General features: G+C 37.5%; 1 protein-coding gene across 1 annotated transcript in view; it reads left to right on the top strand.

Annotated features, from left to right (window-relative positions):
* The window catches only part of COMMD10 (COMM domain containing 10), a 122,673-nt gene that overhangs the window by 16,738 nt on the left and 84,190 nt on the right, over positions 1-21,745 (top strand). The window contains exon 3 of the mRNA XM_009285022.2: positions 5,933-6,043. Within this exon, the coding sequence (XP_009283297.1) occupies positions 5,933-6,043 (111 nt within the window). The remainder of the gene's footprint in view (positions 1-5,932; positions 6,044-21,745) is intronic.

Genomic DNA, 21,745 nt, shown 5'->3' with positions numbered 1-21,745 from the left:
ATAATGGATATGCCAGGATCTTCATAATCTTTCCTGTAGCCAGTTTATCTATAGTGGCTTGTTAAATAATATTTAACCTATAATGCTGATTTAGTTGCATTTGCCCACATTTTCTGAATCATGTATGTGTTCTGAATATAATTATTCTCTCATTAACTGAAGACTATGATTTTATGTTTTAGTATTACACAGAAGTGAAGTACATAATATTTCATTCTATTTAGGGAAAGCTAGGTGTTCTGAAAGCAGCAAATCTAGCCAAGAGAATGGAGTGCGAGAATCTGAATGAAATAATTAGATATTCATAATACGTTAAATTTGAGCTGTAAAGTGGTCAGCTATTTCATAACTGTCTAAATGTCTGGCGGGTATAAAAACCTCAGTCATGTTGATTTTATGTGTCCAAGTGGTATTTCCGTGCTGTAATTCTTGCAGGTTCACTGCATTGTTTACTCATTGTTACTCCTACTTTCTCTGAGGTCAATGTTTAGAGCACTTCCTAAGGGACAAATAGATGCCAAATCGTGGATTACCCATGGAGGAGAAATAGTGGTTTGCATGGTATTATGGCATCCTGCTTGCATTGTGGTAAGAAGTAAGCTGTTTGTGCCACAGCAGTGAGTTCTGAGGGCAGTAATACTGATTTTCTATAGTTCCTGTAATGATTCGTTATGATACTAGATGACCTTCTGAAAGCTTCACCTTCTAGAAGTGGGTAATTTATATGAAAATTCCAGTTTTCCATTTAAAATTAAAACAAGCTTCCCATCTTCTTGGGTGTAGAGACAGGCAGGGGATGTGATCTCAGTATATCACTCAAGTCCAAAATCAAAAACTAACTCCTTTTCCTGCTCCGGTACTGACTAAGCATTTAAACCCCCTTTTCCCTCTCCTCCCTTAAAAATGCTGGACCCTGCTCCAGAAGTTTTGAATGGCTGAAGTTGGAAGTATTAGGGAAGACATTTTAGGTGCTTATGTATTTTCTGAAATTCTGTTTCCACTTTTAGTTTTCCCTTTTTTCACAATATTCCCACTTACTTTCTTTTCTCAAATTAAGGTCCTTGCTAACATTTTTTTCAGCGTGAGTTTCTCAGTCACTTTGGCTCTGTTCTCGGTCCTTCAGGTTGGAGCCCTACAACATGCCTGTTCTGGACATCCAGTCTGCCTTCACTCTCAAAGTCGTAGTCCTTCGTTTTTCAGTCTGATAGACCGGTTCTTGTATAGCTAAGATGATTGTTTTCTCCTTGACGTTTTTAGCCTGAACTTCTCTGCCAAAGAACATTTATATGATTTCTCATGAAAGAGTATAAGATAAATATATTTAGTAGTTGAGAAAGGAGCAGTATTTTAATTTTTTGACAACTAATATAGAAACTTGTCATGTTTATCTGATTTCTTGAATTTCTTCTTGGTTTTGGTTTAATTTGTAGAAATGTTTATGGGCAGTCAAAAGTAAAAGTAAGGAACTGTGGTGAAAATATGTGAGAGAAAGACAATAGTATGTAAAAACATAATGGGCTGGAAGTGATGAGGGAAATGGTGGATTTTGTGGATGTTAATTTTGGGTATGTGAAATCCTTTATTTGGTTGGCGATCGTACTTAAAGTTCATATCAGATAAGCTGTGAAAGCTGACTTGACATTTAGTGCACATGGGCTTTTTGCAGAGGGTGACTTTCACTCAAAATGTTTTACCGTAGTTATGTTATGTTGCCGATGATCTTGTCCTAATATGTAAAATACTATGCTCTACTATTTAGTATGGAAAGTAGGCTGGTGGACAGGACAGTGGGCATGAGTTGGAAGCTCCCATGTTTTACACTGGAGGAGAATGACTGTGTATATCATAGACAGACTAGAGATGATGTATTTAGGTACCTGTAAAGGTGTTAGTGATCTACAGATGAAGGGTCAGATCCTCTCGTATTAGGGGAACTGGCAGCTCTCTAGTGTGGATCTTCCCCTAGGACAGGCATGGATGGCCACTGAGAAGCACTACGTTTGTATGGGGTACAGAGCTGGTTTAGGTATAATACCTTATCTTTTCTACAGCTGGTATTGAGTGAGCACTGGAAGGGAGAAGTGCATAGGTTCGTCCATGCCTCTTTAGTCCTGTCATGGTATCCTCTTCAGAAGCCTGAGTGGAACAAAAGGGACATGGGAACTGAGGATCACAGGGGTTGTCGAAAGCTTCCTCGTATCTTTGTTGCCCTGAATCATTTGCCATAGGGTTCATGGAGCAGATCTGAAGCATTTTCATACGTGCTTATTATTGGTTTTATTCAGTATCTATGTTTTTTCCTTTCCTTATTTTCCAGCTTGCACCTGTTTTTTGTTTTCTAAACAACCCTGAGGTTAAATAAGTGCCAGAGATACCAGTGAGGACTTACAGCCCTAAATAGTACATTTTCAACGGTGTTTATTGTTGCAGTGGCAAGGTAGCTAGCACATTTCTAAACTGCTGATAAGAAATTGTAAAAAGAAGCTAAACGTCTACAGTAACTAAAAACATGGCTTTATTTTCATGCTAGTTATGCAGAAATACTTCCCCCCTCCCTAGTAAATTATATTCAGGTAATATATCACAGATTCTGGAACCATATAGTCTCTCCCAACATTTTGTTTTCTATAACAAGTTTTATATCAGAAGTGAAAATAATTTTGTAGTCCTTTCTTTTTTGAAAAAATTGGCCCTAAAATATGTACCACTTTGTGGCTACCAAATACTGTGCCTTGACACAAATGCCATGCAGAAACATGTCACCACCCTCAAAAGGTTAATTGATATTTCAGGATGTTGATTGTCTTCTAAGTAAACACAACCATAGCCAAATACATGTTACATTTTTCTTTCAAGAAAATAAATAGTCGGACCATTTTGAAGCCTTAGGCAGCATGCTATTTATTAATCAAAACTTGTTCTCATACAACTATATTTAAAACAGAAGAGACACATGAATCGTACAGGAAAACAAAGTAATTTTAAGGTAAAGCAATATAAAAAAAGAGTTATGGCTGCTGTTCAGCTATAAACTCAGCCCACTGTGCTGCCACATATATTGTATTTGTTCTGAGCCTTCTACGATATTCCTGCATAGATGTGTATTAAAAGTGAAGTAGAAGACATAAATTTGAATTTCTTTACTTTTGATGGTTTGTTTTTCATGCTACATACAGTACACTTTAACAGCTTTAGAAAAGTCTTAAAAGTCAGGCTTCCTAGGATATTGTTCTTGTCTCCAGTGACATTGTTTTATAATCCTGGATAAGCTGCTAGCCTGTCTAAGGCTTGGTTTCCATGCTACTATAATAAATTGTTTCAGTAACTGATAGAAAGTCCTTTCTAAATTGAGGAGTGTGACAACTATATTTATAACAGAAGAGACACATGAATCGTACAGGAAAACAAAGTAATTTTAAGGTAAAGCAATATAAAAAAAGAGTTATGGCTGCTGTTCAGCTATAAACTCAGCCCACTGTGCTGCCACATATATTGTATTTGTTCTGAGCCTTCTACGATATTCCTGCATAGATGTGTATTAAAAGTGAAGTAGAAGACATAAATTTGAATTTCTTTACTTTTGATGGTTTGTTTTTCATGCTACATACAGTACACTTTAACAGCTTTAGAAAAGTCTTAAAAGTCAGGCTTCCTAGGATATTGTTCTTGTCTCCAGTGACATTGTTTTATAATCCTGGATAAGCTGCTAGCCTGTCTAAGGCTTGGTTTCCATGCTACTATAATAAATTGTTTCAGTAACTGATAGAAAGTCCTTTCTAAATTGAGGAGTGTGGGGCTTGAACCTTAGTGACTGCAATGTGAAGAGCCATTGCATTCCAGAGCCTGCTCACTGTCTCTGTTTTTGACCTTAGCGGGTAGGTGTTTTATCAAAATAGGTGGTACTGTTTCCTCTTGCCTGCTTTGGGCTGGTCCCACCGCTAGCCCATAAATCAGTATTCGGGTCCTTCTCTGTTGACCATTATCAATTTTGATAGGGTTCTTTAACTGAACTGAACTTCTTGCTTGATCTAAAACCTAGAGTAAGGCAAGATGCTAAGATCTTTATGCTCCTGAGAGAACCAGAGGTAATTTCTTTACTTAATTTTATTGAAGTTTGTGGAGAGAAAAATGTTTTCCGGCTATGTCATTCTGGTATAATTTGCTGGAAGATTCCAGATATTGGCCAGCACAGGGGATTAGCAGACTTGTCCATTAGTGTGATTGACTTGAGCACATCCACAGAATCCACTTTGGATTGTGCTGTACTTTTGGGTGGGATGGGCAATGCCCTATTATTTTCATCAACCAAGATGTAATCAGGTTAGAAGAAATCAAAACAGGGAATTATGATTAAAAATTAATCTGCTTTTAGACTTTATAAAACTTGTCTTTTAAAGCATCTTTAATTCATAGGCTGTGGGCATACTGTTACTAAAGCTACGCCTACCATAAAATGAGCTAGACCAGATTTACAGCATTTCAGCTGTGTCCGTTTGTGTTGTACGCATGCTTTCATCGATTTGATTAATGTGTAAACTTCCTTATTTTTACCACAGAAAGAAGCCTGAATAGGGGCATTACTTGCAGAGCAGCTGACAGACTGCAGGCTGACCTGCTGAAGTTCCTTCTACTGTCTTGTTCCTATAGCAGTACACAAAGTCAGTCTGAGACTGCCTGTGTCTTGCCATTAACTTTGTTTGGCCTTGGCTGAACTCCTTAACCATCTTGGACTGGCAATGGTGGTTAACAGGTCATGATACGTAATTTTCCTTTTGGTATGCTTAGTCATATGTCTTTCAGTGTTTGTTACATAATTGGTATAATAGTGATGCAATATATAAAGAAATGCAATATAACATGCATTAATGTGCAAATGTAAATGGTATAGCTGCAATAAATTTTGGAAGTTCTGTCTTTGAGCTGTGCCCCTGGAAGATGTTTCTGCCACTCACTTTCTCTCCTATCTTTCATCTAGAGATTATTGTCACTGTAGGAGGCAGGGCATGTATTGGCTTCGCTGCTGTTTACAGTACAGCACCTCTGGGATGGCTTTGTGCCGTTGATGATTTTAGCTGAATTGTTGGACTGGTAAGAGATTAACTGAGATGTGGCACGCTTTCCCTTTTACCAAGTCAGCCACAATATTTACTGGCAGAGGGGACACATTAGATTAAAAAGAACTTGTATGCAAATTAACTTGCCAGATGGTAAGATTTTATATTTCTACTTTTCTTTATTCAAGAGGGCTAGGTAGGTTATTTCGTGAAAGACTTGTGGTTCTGTTCTTGCATACTTCATTTATGCGTGAGGTGCAGCTTCATAATATTTGAATATCATTTTAGATTAATGATTAAAAAGCAATTTGAAATGTATTTTTGTGTAGCTTTCTATTAAATTCTGTTGCTCACATGCTTAGCTGGTTTTTGGCTTTTCAGTAGTAATTTAAAAAGCAGCACAGAATTATTTTTGTCATTAACATCTGTATATGGTAGAACACACATGAATAAATCTGTTGATTAAGAAATTACCATTTTTAGCTGGTTTACCATTTATTGGAAATTTTTTTCTTTTTCCTAAAAGAAAAATAAATATGAAATAAAATTGAATCCGCAACTTTGCTGATACAGTTCACAAGGAGGGGGAAAACTACCTTATTTTGGATCCTTAGCTGTGTTTTATGGATTGGTTCCAGCCGACCTGAGGCATATGAATTCACTTTATTTTGGGTGGTCACAGGCAGTTTGAACTGATAAATTTGGCAAGAGAGAGAATCAAATCTGTCTTGGAATCCAGGAGAACGTGCACTGTATAAAAATGCTTAACATTTGTAGAGCCTGACATCGTGTCTACTGATACAGACCATTCACAATATTGAAAGTTGACCTGAGTGCTTCTGTACCATCTGATTGTAATCTAAATTTGTGTTTTATAGCTTGAAACAATTGGATGGCAGCTTAATCTTCAAATGGCAGAGTCCATGCAAGCGAAGCTGAAGTCTCCTCGGGCTGTGCTAGAGCTGGGGGTGAGCAATGAAGATTCAAAGGTAAGAAATACATGCCTGGCAGAGTTGGAATGAGTTGTGGTGATGGCCTTACCTTCAAAGTTCTGAGGCATCAGCTGGAACTCTTGATTGTTGTTAGTCTTGCCAATGTTTTCATTTTTATATTTCATAAAATTATAGTAAGCACTTGGAATTGTGAAGTACTGATGTAATAGCATACATACCAGGTAGCCTGAGAGCTGTGTTACCAGCTCTTTGGGCTATAATGTAATAGAGAAATATCATGGAATATGGTTATTTTAGGTCTTTAAAATATCTCTGTAGATAATTTATTTTTATCGTGTAGCATGCAATTGGTACTTCTTATACTTTCAATGCATAGTAGCTTGCAGCCTTCTACCATGTGTGTAGTTATGTAAGATATTACTCATCACTTGCAACCTTTCTGTGCTAATGATGTATTTATATGAATGATGACATCGTATGCAAGGCCATAGAAAGCCAATATTTGGAGGTTTTAAGGTAAAGTCTTAAGTTCAAGGATTTTAGTGACTGGTGGTGTTTCAGTGCCAAAACCCACTGAAGAACGTAATTATTTTATTCGTAAAATCTGTATCTTTTTTTAGCTAGCATGTTTTAAAATAAACACATGAATTGCTTTTAACCTTATCTTGCTAATGGCAATCGGAGTCTTTACTTTTGTGGTGTCTATCAGAGTGTTTATCTATGAAAAAGTCAGTATAAAAGATTTGAGGGGAAAATCGGAACTCGGTTCTGCTTTAGCATTGCATTGAAATCACAGTAATTTTGCTAACGTGAGTGGAATTTCTGATTTGTGGTAGAATAAAAGAGAATACACAGCTTATGTTTGTGCTTCTCACCAGGACTTGCAGCAGTTGTATTTTTTTCAGCAGTTCACTGCAATCTGTATTTTTGAAATGCAAATACAGGAACCAGACAATATTTTATGTCCAAGCTGCATTGGGCAGCACTGCATACAGATTCAATTCTGTGGCAAAACAATTTTTGAAAAAGTGTCACTTCCACATGACACACAAAGTTCGTCTGTTTCCTTTACAAACAGAATTCAGCAAGTGGATTTTTTTGATTGTTTCCTCTCTATTTCTTTTTGTGGGTGTGATTAAGATACCAAGATCAGAATTATTTTGCAATAATTACAAGCCTAGAATAGACTTGTAACTGGCATTTAGATAGAACAGTGCAACCAGAAAAACATACTGATGCTCTTACACTACAGATACTAAAATTTAAAAATCTGGGTTGGTGTGAAGGTAACTACAGTTTTTTTTCTGAATGATTACATCCTAGTATAGAATAGGTTTAAGATTGGCTAATAACTACTTATATGCTGACAGAAGTGTTGGAACATAATTTTTGTGCTGTATTTTGCATCTTCATGATCTCTTTGTGCACTAAGTATTAAGTTATCTGAAAATCCTGGATACTAGATGCTTCTTTTTTTCCTCCCCAAACTTATGCATGTGCCTTTTACGCAGAAATTTGGCATGAATTTAGCATATATGTTCTTAACGATTGTCTTCATTTATCACGAAACTTTTTTTTTTTTAAATAATTCATGGATATAACAACTTGAATTTTTTTCAGGAAAGATGAAACGCTGTTACAGAGGAGCTTTTGTGGGCTGGCTCATTAGGGGGCAGTAGTGCTCTTTGTCACACTGGCTTTTTGAATGCTTTTTTGAGATAATACTTGGAATCAATTCTGAAGTCAGTTGTTGTGGGAAGTGTTAAGTGTTTACATTTCTAATCTGTATATAACAATAGAAGTTTGTCTTGCTCATCTACGAAACTAAAGCCTATTAATAAAAAAACCCATACTGAGCAAGGTAAATGAAATTGGCCATTATTTCCACTTTTGCTAACTAAAAGTAATTGTACTAATATATTAATGTTTACAACAACTCACTTCACTTGAAGATCGTTTAAACAGTTCTTTGTCAGAAGCTGACATTTAAAATTAGTATTTAAATTATCTCCAGGAGAGGTAATTGGAAAACCTGTGGATATATGAATGTTAGTTGTGCTTCATGAAATAAAAAGAGTCAGAGGATCTGCTATATGCTATATAAATATTTATAGAGTATATTTTGTCAGCTTCAGATGAAATGCAGAGTCCTATAGGTATTACACCATCAAAATTCAAAAGTAAGGTGGTCTTTGAGTCTTTCAGGTGATTCAAGCTGCTAGTGACATTTGCATTGCCCAGGAAATACGCTGCTTGTGACTAGCAGTAATTGTGATCAGATCACATGATTTTTGGTAACCTGTTTTTTCCTGGATTTTGTTACAAATTTCCTGTTTGCTTATACTCAGACTTTGAATTATGCTTGATTTGGATCTAACAAGTATTTTGCATATGCCATGAAAAGTTTTTCACCATGGGGGTGATTAAGTACGGGAATGAGTTACCTGGAGAGGTTGCAGAGTTGCCAGCCTTGGAGATACTCAGGAGTCAACAGGACAAGTCCCTGAGCATCCTGACTGAAGCATGGAGTTAGCCACGCTCTGAGCCTGGGGATGGATCAGGTGGGCTGCCAAACCCTGCCTTCCAGCCCAAGTTGTCCTGCGATCTAGGCTGCTTTGCAGCTCGGTTGCTGATGGTGTTTTGTATGAGGAGGAGAAAAAAGGAGCTTTCAATTAAAAATCCAGTTAACAACGGCTTCTTACAACGATTCAGGATTTGAAATATTTAATTACGTTTCTAAATCTGAGGGAAGTGGAATTTTTATGAACTAGGCACATGAAACAAGCTGGTATGATAGGAAACATCTTTTTGAACTGCAAGATTCCTTTGCTTCCATTCTGACATTTTAATGATCTAAGGCGACTTTTAGAACTGATGTGTAAGATATCAGGTGTGATAAGGGTTTTCTTTAATAATATAATTTGGTTTCAGATTTTTTTGGCTGTTGAGTTGCAACACACAATCTGGGGATTTTTTACAGACTGTTATTATTTTTATGGCTATAGGGTGAATTAACCAGTAGAGGGAGCACAAATTAACAATCCTGGTAATCTGTGCTGCTAATTATGATGTTGATTTGCAAACAAAGACTGATCCCAAAAAATGCTGGGTTTATTTAATATCTGTTTCCTGCACTAATTTATTAAATAATTATCCACATAGGCACACACTCACACATTCTTTCCCACTGTTAATAGCAGTAACTCCTTAGGCCATCTAGTCCAGACCTTTCTAAACAACTGTGATCGTTTTCTATTACCACAGGAGCCATATTAAAAAAAAAAAAAAAAAATTTAAGAAAAGGGTGTAGAAAAGGTCTGAGGGCTTCAGAAATATTACATCATTGGTGTCGAATATCTCCGCGGAAGAATGTGAGAAGTAGGTGTTCTTAAACAGTTTCTGCTATGCCTCTTCATTAGGAAGATCCAGTAAGGCTCATTACTATATAAGGTATTTATTACTGTGTATTTTTACACATGATCTGTAGTTAAGATTTATGCTTGAAAATCGTTAGGATATTTCTTGCCTGGTGATATCTCTCAATAGTTATCCAATTTTTTTCCGTAAATCTGTTCCACAGATTTCATTAGGTTCAGTTATCTAATTACAATTTGTCCTATAGAAGGCTTTGCTTTTTTCTTGGTTTTCCTTAAGTTAATCTACGATTTTATTCTTAGCCATTAAGGACTTCTTGGGGGAGCTTTTTTTTTCAATTTGAATGCTATGTATAGATTCCTTGTGAGAATTCAATACTTTGTTTATTTTGTTCCTTCTTTATACAGGTATTTGAAGAATTTTGTTACAGGATTTTGTCTGCCAATGCAAGACAAAAAATAACTGATAAATGTGCTGGCTTGTTAAACCTGCTAATGTAATACTTTTGACAAAAGACAGATAATATTAAAATGTTACTATACTAATTTAATTTTATTTCCTTTTAATTCATTTCCCCTAACTTCTAGACGCTTTAAAAGGGGAGTATAACAATGGAAATATTTTAAACTATTTTTTTCTTCAACCGTATGTTAATTAAAAAAATTGGGTCTGATTGCATTTGAAACTGGGATTGTAATACATATTCATCTTTCTACAGAGTAAATAGACGTCTGGAATTCTTAAATGGTTATTTTTTACTTGTTAAAATAACAGGACGTGTTTTTTTTCCTCCTAGTTTTTACAAACTTTCTATACATTTCTGGACTGTGAACAAATCTAGACCTTCGACGTTTTGCTCTGTTTACTTCAATAAGTATGCCATTCTGCTTTCTAAGTTTGCCATTGTGAATACTTTCCCCATCTTTAACAGCAAAGCAGAGTAGATGAGAAACAAAGCTTTTTTTCTGGTGAGCTAGATCAATCACTCAATTCAGGTTGTAGATTCTGTGCAGCCTGTATGGCATGCAGGCAGGACCTGCACTTGGATGGATATTTAGGGAAATATGGTGGTGGTTCCCTTCCCCCTCAGTTTAGCCCTTTGTTTCCCGCTGAAAAGCAGTTATATTTGCGGAGTGGCATAACAGTGAGAGTTGGTGGATGCAAGTGATATGTTCCCACTCCAGAGAGGTAGGAGGTGGCAGAGTTGAGCATCTATACCATGATGTACCGTCTTCATTTGCCTTCTCAGTCCTCAGCTTTTGGGTTGATGCATTTAGGTACCATTTTTTTTTCAAAGTAGAGGAGTAATTTGTATCTGTAGGACCTCAAAAAAAGAGGACAATTAAAAGACATGATGCTGGAGGAACTGTGATGAGGTGCAAAGACTAAACAATTGTAAATTGCTTCTCACATTCATCAGCTACCTCTCAAGCACTTTCTGTTCTGATGAACACATCACCCTTTTCCTTCTCAGAACACAAACAAGCTTGCATGTACAGCCTTGAACTGAGTTTAGTCTTCTCATCAAGCAGATTTGTAAGTCTCTAGCAATTGCAAAAAGTAAGTAGGACAGGCCTTGGACGAATGCAAAAATGTTTAAGGATGAGATTGAGAGAAAGGTCTTTTCATTCCTGTTCAGAGGAGGTATTTGGAGGCCTGCATAGCTTCAGATAGCACAGTCCTGGTTCAAGTTCTTTCTGAATTTCTGTATACAAGCAAGGTTGCTGCTTTTGGCAAGGTACGTCATGAAACCAATTTTGTTCTAAGAACTAAAATCTGATAAATACTGCTGCTGATAAGAAAGCAGAAACTTCCCTAAGAGGAGATTTCAGAATATTGAGAAGAGTCCTCATATTTGTAGGAGCTGTAGTAAGAATGACTGTATAATCTTGAGCGTGTGGAACAGCTCAGAAAAATGAGCCTGAAATTTATAATTTGCTTCCAGGCTGTCACATTGCTACAGAAAACTGTCAGAAATTTCATTGCTCAGCCACGAGAGCCAGAAATGCTGGAATTGCAATGCACAGCAATTCTTGCATTAGACTGTTTTTGATCTATCATATCTATTATCTCCGATTAAATCCATTTAATTAGAGGAAAAAATGAAGCTGCAGTCCAGAATTTTTAAGATGCTGAGAGGACTTTTGTTTTCTTACCAGCATAGAAATGGATGGCAGAGTAAACCGTGTTCCTATAACTTGTGAGTAGTTTGACATTTTACTTAGAAACCATTTACCAGATGGTGTGACTTCAGGAGTATGCACTCACCTCTGGCAATTGTACTGCAGGGTGTAGTTAATTTTCTGGCTCCATTTGTGATCTTACATGATTTAATTACCCAGTTTATAGTCAGGATCTCTTTACAGTATTCTTATGTTTCAGCTGCCTATATACACAATTTATGAATACAATCTATAACACATGAATTTACAAACTCTGTAACTGGCTAGAGCCTTTGCACGTGCTCTGTTCCCACTAAAACACTCTTACAACTTTGTCCATGTGTCCTTGTGTCATGGAATTAAAGAAGAAAACAGTCTCAGATGACCGTGTACAGTTGGTTGCAGCCTTGGGCAACCTCACCCTATAGTTAGTACTGAAACTCTTTGTTTTGTACAGGAGTAAATTGAATTGTCCGTAATGTGTAACTTTACCATTGTCAGGCCAAATAAGCAGCAGAAAAGTAGCTGAAATACTCAATTTTTAAGTTTAAACTTGGTGACCCATTTCATTGCCAGGCAGAGCTGAACTTTAAGGCCTTGAGGGCATCTGAAAAACACAAAGATCTGGTGAGGTTTTCTCATGTAATGCAGTTGTGCATGCCACCTTTTTTCTTACAAAATTTGTTTCCTGTTTGCCTCAAACTGGTTTTGTAGGCGTGGTCCTTCAGTCTTTTCAGATGAAGAAAAAACATTCACTGCAAATGGTCAGGCATCTACATACTTTCTTGCCTGCTATTCTCAGAAACTATGCAGTGTTTTAGCAAATGAACTGTTGTCTTCATTTGTGTGTAGCAATGGAAAATAACCCTATTTTTTCAGTACATTTGCTATGCTTTTGCAGTACTTCCTGGCAGTACCGATACCCCTGCGTTTACTTAGGCAATAAGCTCTGTGGTCTCTTCACAAATGCGTTAAAAATTGGCATCTCTCCCATATCTGTTTCTTCCTGACTCTAAGGTAGAAAGATAAGGTAGTGTAAGAAATGGGTGAGATTAGGGAGACGTGAACATAAAAGTTGAACTTCCTCTAACAGCAAGGCTCAGTCTTACCAACATAGCTCTTCTGCATGTGTCCTCTGTTACAACAAAGTTGACTGATGCCTTTGCGAATTGGAAGTGAGGACAGAGGAAGACAATGTGTGATCTCCAAATCAGCAGCTTTCTAACATGGATGTTTAAAAACAGATAATTCTTCTATATATAGATACATAAAAATCAAAATTTCCCCTGAACATTAAAAAGTATAAAATTCAGAGGGTCGTAAGGCCTTTAGATATATCAAGTGAGTAGCATTTTATGGCATTTAAATCTTGCATTATTTGACAATTAGTAGCAAGCAGAGAAGAGGTGGAATATATTCTTTATAAAACTAGGAGATTAATTTTTTACATATGAAAGCCTTGGTGTTGGGGAAGCTGTGCAGAAATACCTATAAACATGTGTCTGTATGTTTTCTGAGTACCACTGGAAATGCTTGTCAGTTTTCCATCTTTAGCTTCTCAGTCCTTCCATCTAAAATGGTGAACTTGTTACTGCTCAGCAGTTGCAACTTGGAGAGACTTGCTTGTGGGAATTTTTGTTACCTGTTAATCATTTATTTTTCCTTTGGTGGTTCTAAACGAGAAAAGTTATGAGAAACGTGGAATTTTAAAGAAGGAATTTCCACGTGTTTTTTCTCAATAGACTTATGCTTCAAAGTACTTCACATCTTTAAGAGCCAACAGTGTTTTATTTTCCTGTAACTGGTTCCCATGTAAGGGATACATTCAGAGCTTGTTTGAAGAGGTAGGATTGTCTTCTGTAGTCATGGTTTCTGCCTGTTTTTCATTTATACTGACACTTCAGAAGCAGTTGCCTTGTCCTCATTACTGTAGCAGTAGCTTGGGAGCAGTCTGTGCTTTGCTGTTCACTTCTTGGGTGGGAAAGGAAGAGGTGCACTCTTCTTAATGCCTTGTCTTCTGGTAGTGCGTACTGTATTGGAGGCACTCTATGAATATGAGGAGCTCTTTAGTCAGAGAGAAGCAAAATATAGAAAAGAGGGAGTTAAAAGTAAGATCCGGATACATACAGAATGTTTTAATGGAAGTTGTGAGCTTGCCTATAAATGCCTCTAACTTTTGTAGTTGCATCATAGAAATGCATTTTTTGGAGACGCTCCAAAAAGAGGTAGGTTAATGACTTTGCTTGGAGTATCCAGAAAGAACAGTATGGAGTGTTCACAGAAACAAAGCTTTAAGTCTTATACAGCCTATAAAACCAGAAAAGGTGATTAAATAGCAGGCTTGCAGGAGAGAGAGTATGATGTCCACACTTGCCTAGGCTGACTACCGTGCTCCACCTTTTCTCTACTAATTTCCTTTTCAGGCTTACTGTAGTTGGTTAAAATTTCCTTTCTCACCACTGCATTTTACTTCTGCAGCTCTGGCAGGACGGGCAGAAAAGAGAGGAAACTTTCTGCCTTCCATTCCTGTGTTAAACAGTGCTGTTTACTGAAACACTGCTCAGCAGGTTCTGCGATGGGCATGGATAGAAATGGAACTCTTGTGTTGTAAGCAGAAAAAACAAAACTCTGTGAAGAAACAGAAAAACAGTCTAATATAAATGCCAAATAAATGGGTTCTTACTGTCCACCCTAAGCAGTTCTTCAGTAATTTGTATAACTTTTTATTCCATTTTCTTCAGAGTGTAAATAAAGATACTGACTTTGTTGAACTTGAGCTGCTGAGGAAGACTGGCAGGATTTTTATTTCCTTGTTTTCCCCAATATTTCATCTACCTTTTCTTTTATTAGTGCACAAAAAAGCATACCTGCACAAACTTCTTAAACTTCTTTTTTAAGATGTACTTGATTATTTTGTCCCGAGTTGTGTATCTTTCACCTCTGAAAGTTAAGTGGATGGATTAACTTGGAAACTGCAATATTATCTTGCTGTTTAAATTATAGGAAAGATACTCTAAAAGGAAGGGAGATGAGCAGGAAAGTATAAGAGGCATGGAGTAGTCACTCAGCCTGTGAGTGTCTTTATGTTGATTCTCTGTGCAGCTTCTGAAAAGCCTAGCAGCAGGCTGACATATTTTAACCCAAGTCAGACACTCTGATCTCACTCTTCTCCTGTGATGTCTTTGTTATCTCATAAAATATCTTGTAGACTAGATGTCTGCTATAGCTAATTTCCAATTTGTAAAATGTAGTATTTTAATCCATTTTGCCTAATCATTGCTGCAGGCCAGGTTTTTATATGGAAATTTGATAAGAACATTATATAAATGAACATTTTTAGAAGTACCATAATATTTGGGGTATTTGTATTCTTGCTGAGTATCATGTTGCCTAAATAACTTTTTCTGTGTTGTATCTTTATGCACATCAAATGGGTCATTTTAATCAGGGTCTAGTTTTGTTTTTGTCTCCCTACAGTATCAAATCACTTGCTTGATCTTCGATTGCAGTAGACTTAGTTATTCCAGTTCCTACATTTGTAAAGTTTTTTCTTTTGCCTATTTAGGCTGAATATTAGTTGTTTTTCCTTGAAAATATAGTTATGTTGTGTGTCCTGACAAAATAAGACCAGCGTCAACATAAAATCCAGTTAAGACATGGACATTTCTAAGGCAGTCCTGACACTAAAGTTGTGTTATAATATCTGCCTTGTATGGGCTGGGATTGATATTTAAAATTACAGAATTCCATTGCATATTTGTAAGCATTTCACTGCAAGCCTGAGTATAGCTACATGCTTTTAAAATATGTTTGACTGCCCTTAGATGCTGGAAGATGTCTGTCTTAATAGGCAGAAGAGCTGAAAATAAATGACATTTAACAAGTACGATTTTGCCTTTTTAAGTTTCTGAAGTGCAAAACAGAAGTTGGGCCAAATGGATTAAAAATCTCATAGATAATTTACAATATTTAAATAACTTCTAAAATCTGGGAATATTTGGCAAAGTTAACTTTCATTGTTCCTTAACTTTCTTGCATGTCAAATCTCAGATTTAAAAAAAAAAATCATTTCTCATTTGTTTTGTCCTCTCCAACAAACTTTTCAACTCCCTTACCAGAGGATGTACTCTGGAACGGGCAAGCAGAGCTGCATTTGAGTAGCTAGTATGTTTGTGTGGAGGAACATCAGCATCAGCTTGAGGGTCAGCAGTGCACTGCTGGAGAGGGGAGCTTCAGGTGAGCCGTCTCCTACTGCTGACGCGTACGCTGACCTGTTAGAGAGGTAACAGCGAGGTCCCGGTCCTGCGAGGGAGTGAGCCAGGGAGCTGCCCTGGGAACAGCTGCCTGCTTTTCCTTTGGCGTCTTGCCTGCAGTGGTCATAACTCCATCTTCTGCACTGGAAGGGGGAGAGTTATTGGTTGAGTGAGGGTAGAGGTTTCCAGTCAAAGTTTCTGCACAGGACTTTGGAGACTTGGTCATATCCCTTACATTTATATAATGGGGCAGTTTACCTTTTTTCCAGAAAAAGTACTGCTGAGTGTCTGAGGGCAGAGGGATGGTTTTGGTAAATTTACAGGGGCTTTAATTGGTACGGTGCCATAGGTACTCTTGTCAGTATGAAGTTGAACAATTGTGAGATTCTGCTTCAAAATACGAGTGCTTGGCAGTATTTTCCTTTCAGACTTTCTCTGTAATCCTTTCAAGAGTAGGGCTAGCCACAGAAACCAAAAATGAACTTTTTGAAGCATTTGAACACAGTGTCTCTTTTATAATACTAAAAAGGGAGGACATCACATGTGAAACTGTTTAATTTGGGTTTGGAAATTACAAATTCTATTACAGTATTTTTACTGTGCAGCCCAAAGGAGAGAAGGTGATCTGTGTCAGAGCATTTGCATCTTGCCAGGGTCAGGTCTCACAGCTTACTATGGGACTACTTCGGGGCTGTGCATTCTGCACCCAGTCACGTGTACCCCCTCTCCATTATCTCTATACGCAACCTCCCACGCGTCTTGTTGAATGACACACATGCGTACCTTTTCTTCCTAACCATGTCAACACTGACATCAGAAGAGGCTGTTTGGGGGTGAAAGGGTGGCAAGTAGCAGCTGCCAGACGAATTCACATACCGTGCAGGTTGCACCTTGCTTTTATCTCATGTACCTTTAGAAAACGTTATGGTGAGGAGAACCATATCCAGTTACCCTATTGGTTCCTACCTTGCCAGTGGCTCTGTATTACTTAGACTGTTACAGACTAATTAGGTATTTTATGTGACAGGCATCTCACCAGGGCTGGTCAGAGTAGTACAGAAGGAGCCTGGGCTTCTTCATTTGCATTCAGTTTACATTTGTGTTCACCATCGTTGTGATTCTCCTCTGTGCTCTGCTTTTCCTTTGTCGGTTCTTTAAACGCATTGTTTCATGAGGTTCGGTACAAAATGGTACTGTCAAGGAAGAGTAATCCTCTCCGTGATTATGAGTTTCCAACCAAGCTGCTTTGCAGGTTAATAGCATGTTTTTGAATTTAAAAGCAATTGGATTGTTTTGTATTTTCTGTCCACTTTGCAGAATTGCTGGGCTTACTTTCCTGTTACTTTTGCAAATTTTTTTGTTAATGTGCAAACTAATGAAATTGCCAAGTCTGGCTTTCTGAATAAGTAGTATGTATATTCTTGAAAGAGTACAAAGTGAGCATCTCCTGCATTGCTAACATCTGTCCTGCTTGAGGCAATAAATATACAGCACATGCTGTCAAACAGTATCAATGCTGTGCGTTTGACATTTAACAGGTGTCTGTAACAATGCTGTGACACCCTTTCCACTCATGCTTCAGGTGGAAGAGGGTAGGTCATCACCTCAATTATATGCAAGGGCGGCAATTTTCACTCACCTTGTTTCCTGTTGTTTACAAATGACAGGAGTCTGGTATCTGGAACTGTGTGGCATCTAAATTTGTGCCGGCTTTGTATGAACATTTAGGAAACTTTAAAAGCTGCTGTGGCAAGTGACCTTTTTTACAGGTTAAAATACAGGAAATATGACCTCTTTCACAGGAAAACCACAACCCACAGCGTGGCCTACAGCCCCTAAGCAAATCTTGTTCAGTATGATTGTATAAAATCACTACTAATGAAATAACAAATACATATTTCTAGGAATGCACACTCACTGGCAAGGCAGTAATAGAAAGAGATTTCAAGGGGGAAAGGAAAATACTTTTTTTTCCATGTCGAGACAGATCCTGTTACTAAGAATACACTCTGAAGCCTTGTAGTAATGAAAGGGCAATACAAAAACAAAAGCAGAGCCAAAGCTAATGAAAATGCTTGTCTAGCTTGAATTTATACATAGGAAAATCTGCTTCTTTCTAACCACTTGAGTAACATTTTTGAACTTGCATATGTGTAGTCAGAGTGAGTAAGTTGTCCAGCCATCCCATGAGATGGAACCACACCAGTGGGTCAAACACAAGAGAAAATTGCACGGTGATGCTTTCTTGGTGAGTTTATAGCTGTCTCAGTGTAAGGGGATGACAATTTCTGCATGTAATCAAAATATTACAAGAATTGCTTTGTAAGTGGTGTTTGTAAATGCTTTCCTTCCTCAACAACATCAGAATTAGGCACTGAGTTTTTCAGTAATACCTGATTGGAGGCTTTTTGGATTACTTCTGATGCATAGAGGCAGGCAGCAGAGTTTTAAAGAACGCTGAAAATGCTATATTATTCCTCTGTCCTCTTTTCCAACATCAACAGAAAGGAGGAGCTGGGAGATGCTTATGCTTGGGAATAACTCATGTTACGAGATTGGGAATTTGACAGCAAAAAAAGTTGCCAAGGGCCAGATTTGTAGGCAGCTCTGGTCGGTGTGTATTTCTTTGATTAGGTACTTCAACACTAAAGGGTGCACTTGTCTCCGTCATGAGATGGAGAAATGTATTACCCACTGTGTTGGCACTGTCTCAGGCTTAAGCTTTCTGGAGAAGCCCTGACACTGTACTTCAGGGGGCTGCCCACTGGTGGCTTAGGAGCGCTGTCATACCTAGTAGTCCTGAGGGGTTTTGCAGCCTGGAACTGAGTATAGAATTAACTGCATAGAGGAGTTCAAATTCATGTTGTCTTTCCTCTTCTTCTATTCTGAATCCCAAATAAAGGAACTTCAAAATCTAACTGTACACACTTGAAAACAAATAAATATCTTTGTTCAAGAACAAGTGTATGAACATTACAAATACTGCCTGCAAATACCTGAAGTCATTACTGGAAAGGAGGTGCATTTTATTAGAAGATTTTGGAGTACTCAGGAGGAGAAGGTTCATTTGAAGGTGCAATTTAAAGGCAAGAAGAAAGGTATCTGTAGATTCAGGAAAGTCCTTGTGACAGCAGAGAAACAGAATTCCTGAGCTGTTTTTTCTTATTGTTGTTTCTAGATCACTTTGCCTCTTCACATTCCCATTCCTTCTTCCTTTCTGTCATCCTATCTTCATAGGAGCAAGCGCGTTGTGCTCCTATCAAAGAAATGCTACAGATTCCAAAATATCTTTGAAATTCCTCAAACAGCACAGTTGCCGTTGAAGTGGGACAGAATTCCTGGGGTTGGTGCTGTGTCTAAGAAGTTCTAATACACGTTTTCAAATGCTGCCTTCATATAACTAGTATCTTTTTTTTTCATTGTTCCTTCTGTTTCTTTTCTTTTTGAAGAATAGTTGATTAAATAATATATCATTATAAATCTTTAATAGATTGGTTTCCTTTGTTCTTCAGGCCTTAAAGCCCTACTTGTGCTGTAGGGTATCTTCTACTCTTAAAGGGATAGCATGGAATGATATAAATGCAAGAAAGATGTTTAGGCAGTGTTTAGACAATTTCAGAGTTCCTGGATGGCAGTGTATTCCTATCTGTACTTTTGGAGGCTAACATTTAACAAGTTCTTGAGTGAGCATTTTAGTTTCCTCTTCCTAAACTTGTATCACGTTGAGTGAAAATGAAAGTCTTTCTGATGAGGACCAAAATGGTTTGTAGGTAATATGGATGACACCAAGAATACCTAGTTTTTAGTATTGAAATTGGTACTATTTGATTTCTTTCCAAATGCAGATGTATTTGAGACAATATACAGGAGGAAATGTTTAATGCTGAACCTTTCCAGGAGAATTGCTTTGCTGCAGCAGCAAGGAGCTTCTCTGTTGGAGTGCATTGATTTGCCAAGGGTACTGTAGCCAGGCAGTCTCAGGTAGGCTGGCACAGTGGTGTCTGAGAACAGTATAACACAGAGCAGAAGTGCATGAAACAAATATGAGGAGGTGAAGGCAGTAAGGGCAATTAACAGCAACAGAGCAGTAAGGAAATGGGGTTCATTGAGAGCTAACTGAAGTTGAGTTGAACCTGTAGAAATTTTTTTGGGTGAGGCTGAGGATGATTAACGTGCAGGGAAGCGATGGACTGTGAGAAGCATTACGCCACATGATGCGGTGCTTTGTTCTCAGCCTGGTATCTGAAAAGTCATACTGAAAAGCTCTTGAAAATTTGAGTGTAGCATAATTTGAATTTTTTTTTTTAGTGGAGTTCCTTTAAAATTCACATTACCATTTTAAACCGCAATCGTATGCTCCTGTGGCCTTGAGGGAGTCACAAAGAACTTGGAGCCATCCTTGACTTTAAGATTGAGGCCTGTGTTGCCTGTCTAGGACAGAGTACACTTGTTGTGTTTACTGCTTTTTGAAGAGAAGACCTTGACACCTCTTTTGACTGAGGGAATGCCATCCAAGGGTGAGCCACAGACTAACAACAGATTCTTCAAAGATGTTTGGAAATAGTAAGGCAGAGGAAGGATATAACAAAAAAACCCCAACCAACCAAACCCAAAAAAGGCATTTAGTGTATCTCTTCTTTATGGATAGACTGATGAGACATATTTGTCAGCATTGAGCATGAGAGGTGTAGTGCTGTAACTTAAGCATCACAGTGAGACGTTAGGTTATGGATACTAATTCTAAACCCTTTCTTCCCTTCTTTGCAATAGAATAGTTTGTTTTCAAAACATTCCAATGCAACATAACCCAGCTTTGAATTTGTTGAAGTAACTTGAATGTTTTCGTTAATGTGACTTTTTAAGATGCTCAAAACTTGCAAACTTGAGAGACTACTGGCTTTTTATAGCGACGTGGCTTCAGACAATGGAAAAAAATCAGCATTCTGTTTTTCCCACTGTTTTTTGAAGCATGTCAGTAATGTGCTTTCAGCATTAACTTTTTTTTTTGTTTTTAACTAAAGAAGGAAATAAGAGTTGTGGACCAAACATGAGTCAGCCTATAAAACTGTAGAAAGAGCTTTGCAGCTCGAAACCAAAATACTATTATTTTAGTATGTGTCTTTATATAAAAATAAGCACTTTCCATTTTCAGAGTTATGTGGAATTGGCATGTGTTTAATTCTTTCACAAAAAATTGTAGGGGTAGGGAGAGTGTGAATGTTAGGAAGACTGCAGGTTATTATTGCCCCTGGAAACGATATCCAGTAATGTGTTGTTCTACCAAGAGGTCTGGAACAGGTGCAAAAGTAATCTTCTGCCATTGTACGTGTACAACGTGTGTTAATATCTTCATATTACCTCAGAGCTTGAGAAAATTAAATTATTCTTTGGCTTTGTGGAAATAAAGTTTAAGAAAAAACATCTAGTTACATGGAGTCACCATTTCCTTATCATTTGCATCTAATTCTTGCACTTCCATTAAAATACTCTTTGCAGGTTTTTTTTTTTTTTTTTTTTTGTTTTTTTGTTAAATAATACTAACATCTTTACTGAGTGTAAAAGCATTTGGAGTATGTTGAGAAGAAAGCCTTTGGGCTAGAGAAGTGGCTTTTAGTTTGTCCCACAAAATCCCTTTCAAGTTTAATTGACTTGAACTGTGTAAAAATTACCATTTCATTTTTGCTGATTGTTTCTCATAGAAGTCCTGGATTTTTGCCCAAACACTAATTGATTATGAGCATTCTGATTTAAGGTCAGGCTTTGCTGTCATTAAACACCAAGCAGATAGCACCCTTGGGCACTGTCCTGGTTTCGGCAGGGATAGAGTTAATTTCCTTTCTAGTAGCTGGTACAGTGTTTTGGATTTAGGATGAGAACAAAGTTGATAAGGCACCGATGTTTTAGTTGTTGCTAGGTAATGCTTACACTAGCCAAGGACTTTTTAGTTT

The sequence above is a fragment of the Aptenodytes forsteri genome, unplaced genomic scaffold, assembly GCF_000699145.1.
Source record: "Aptenodytes forsteri isolate BGI_AS27 unplaced genomic scaffold, ASM69914v1 Scaffold167, whole genome shotgun sequence".
Lineage (NCBI taxonomy): Eukaryota > Metazoa > Chordata > Aves > Sphenisciformes > Spheniscidae > Aptenodytes > Aptenodytes forsteri.
The sequence above is the reverse complement of the archived record's forward strand: the minus strand, read 5'-3'. Positions and strand labels throughout refer to the sequence as shown.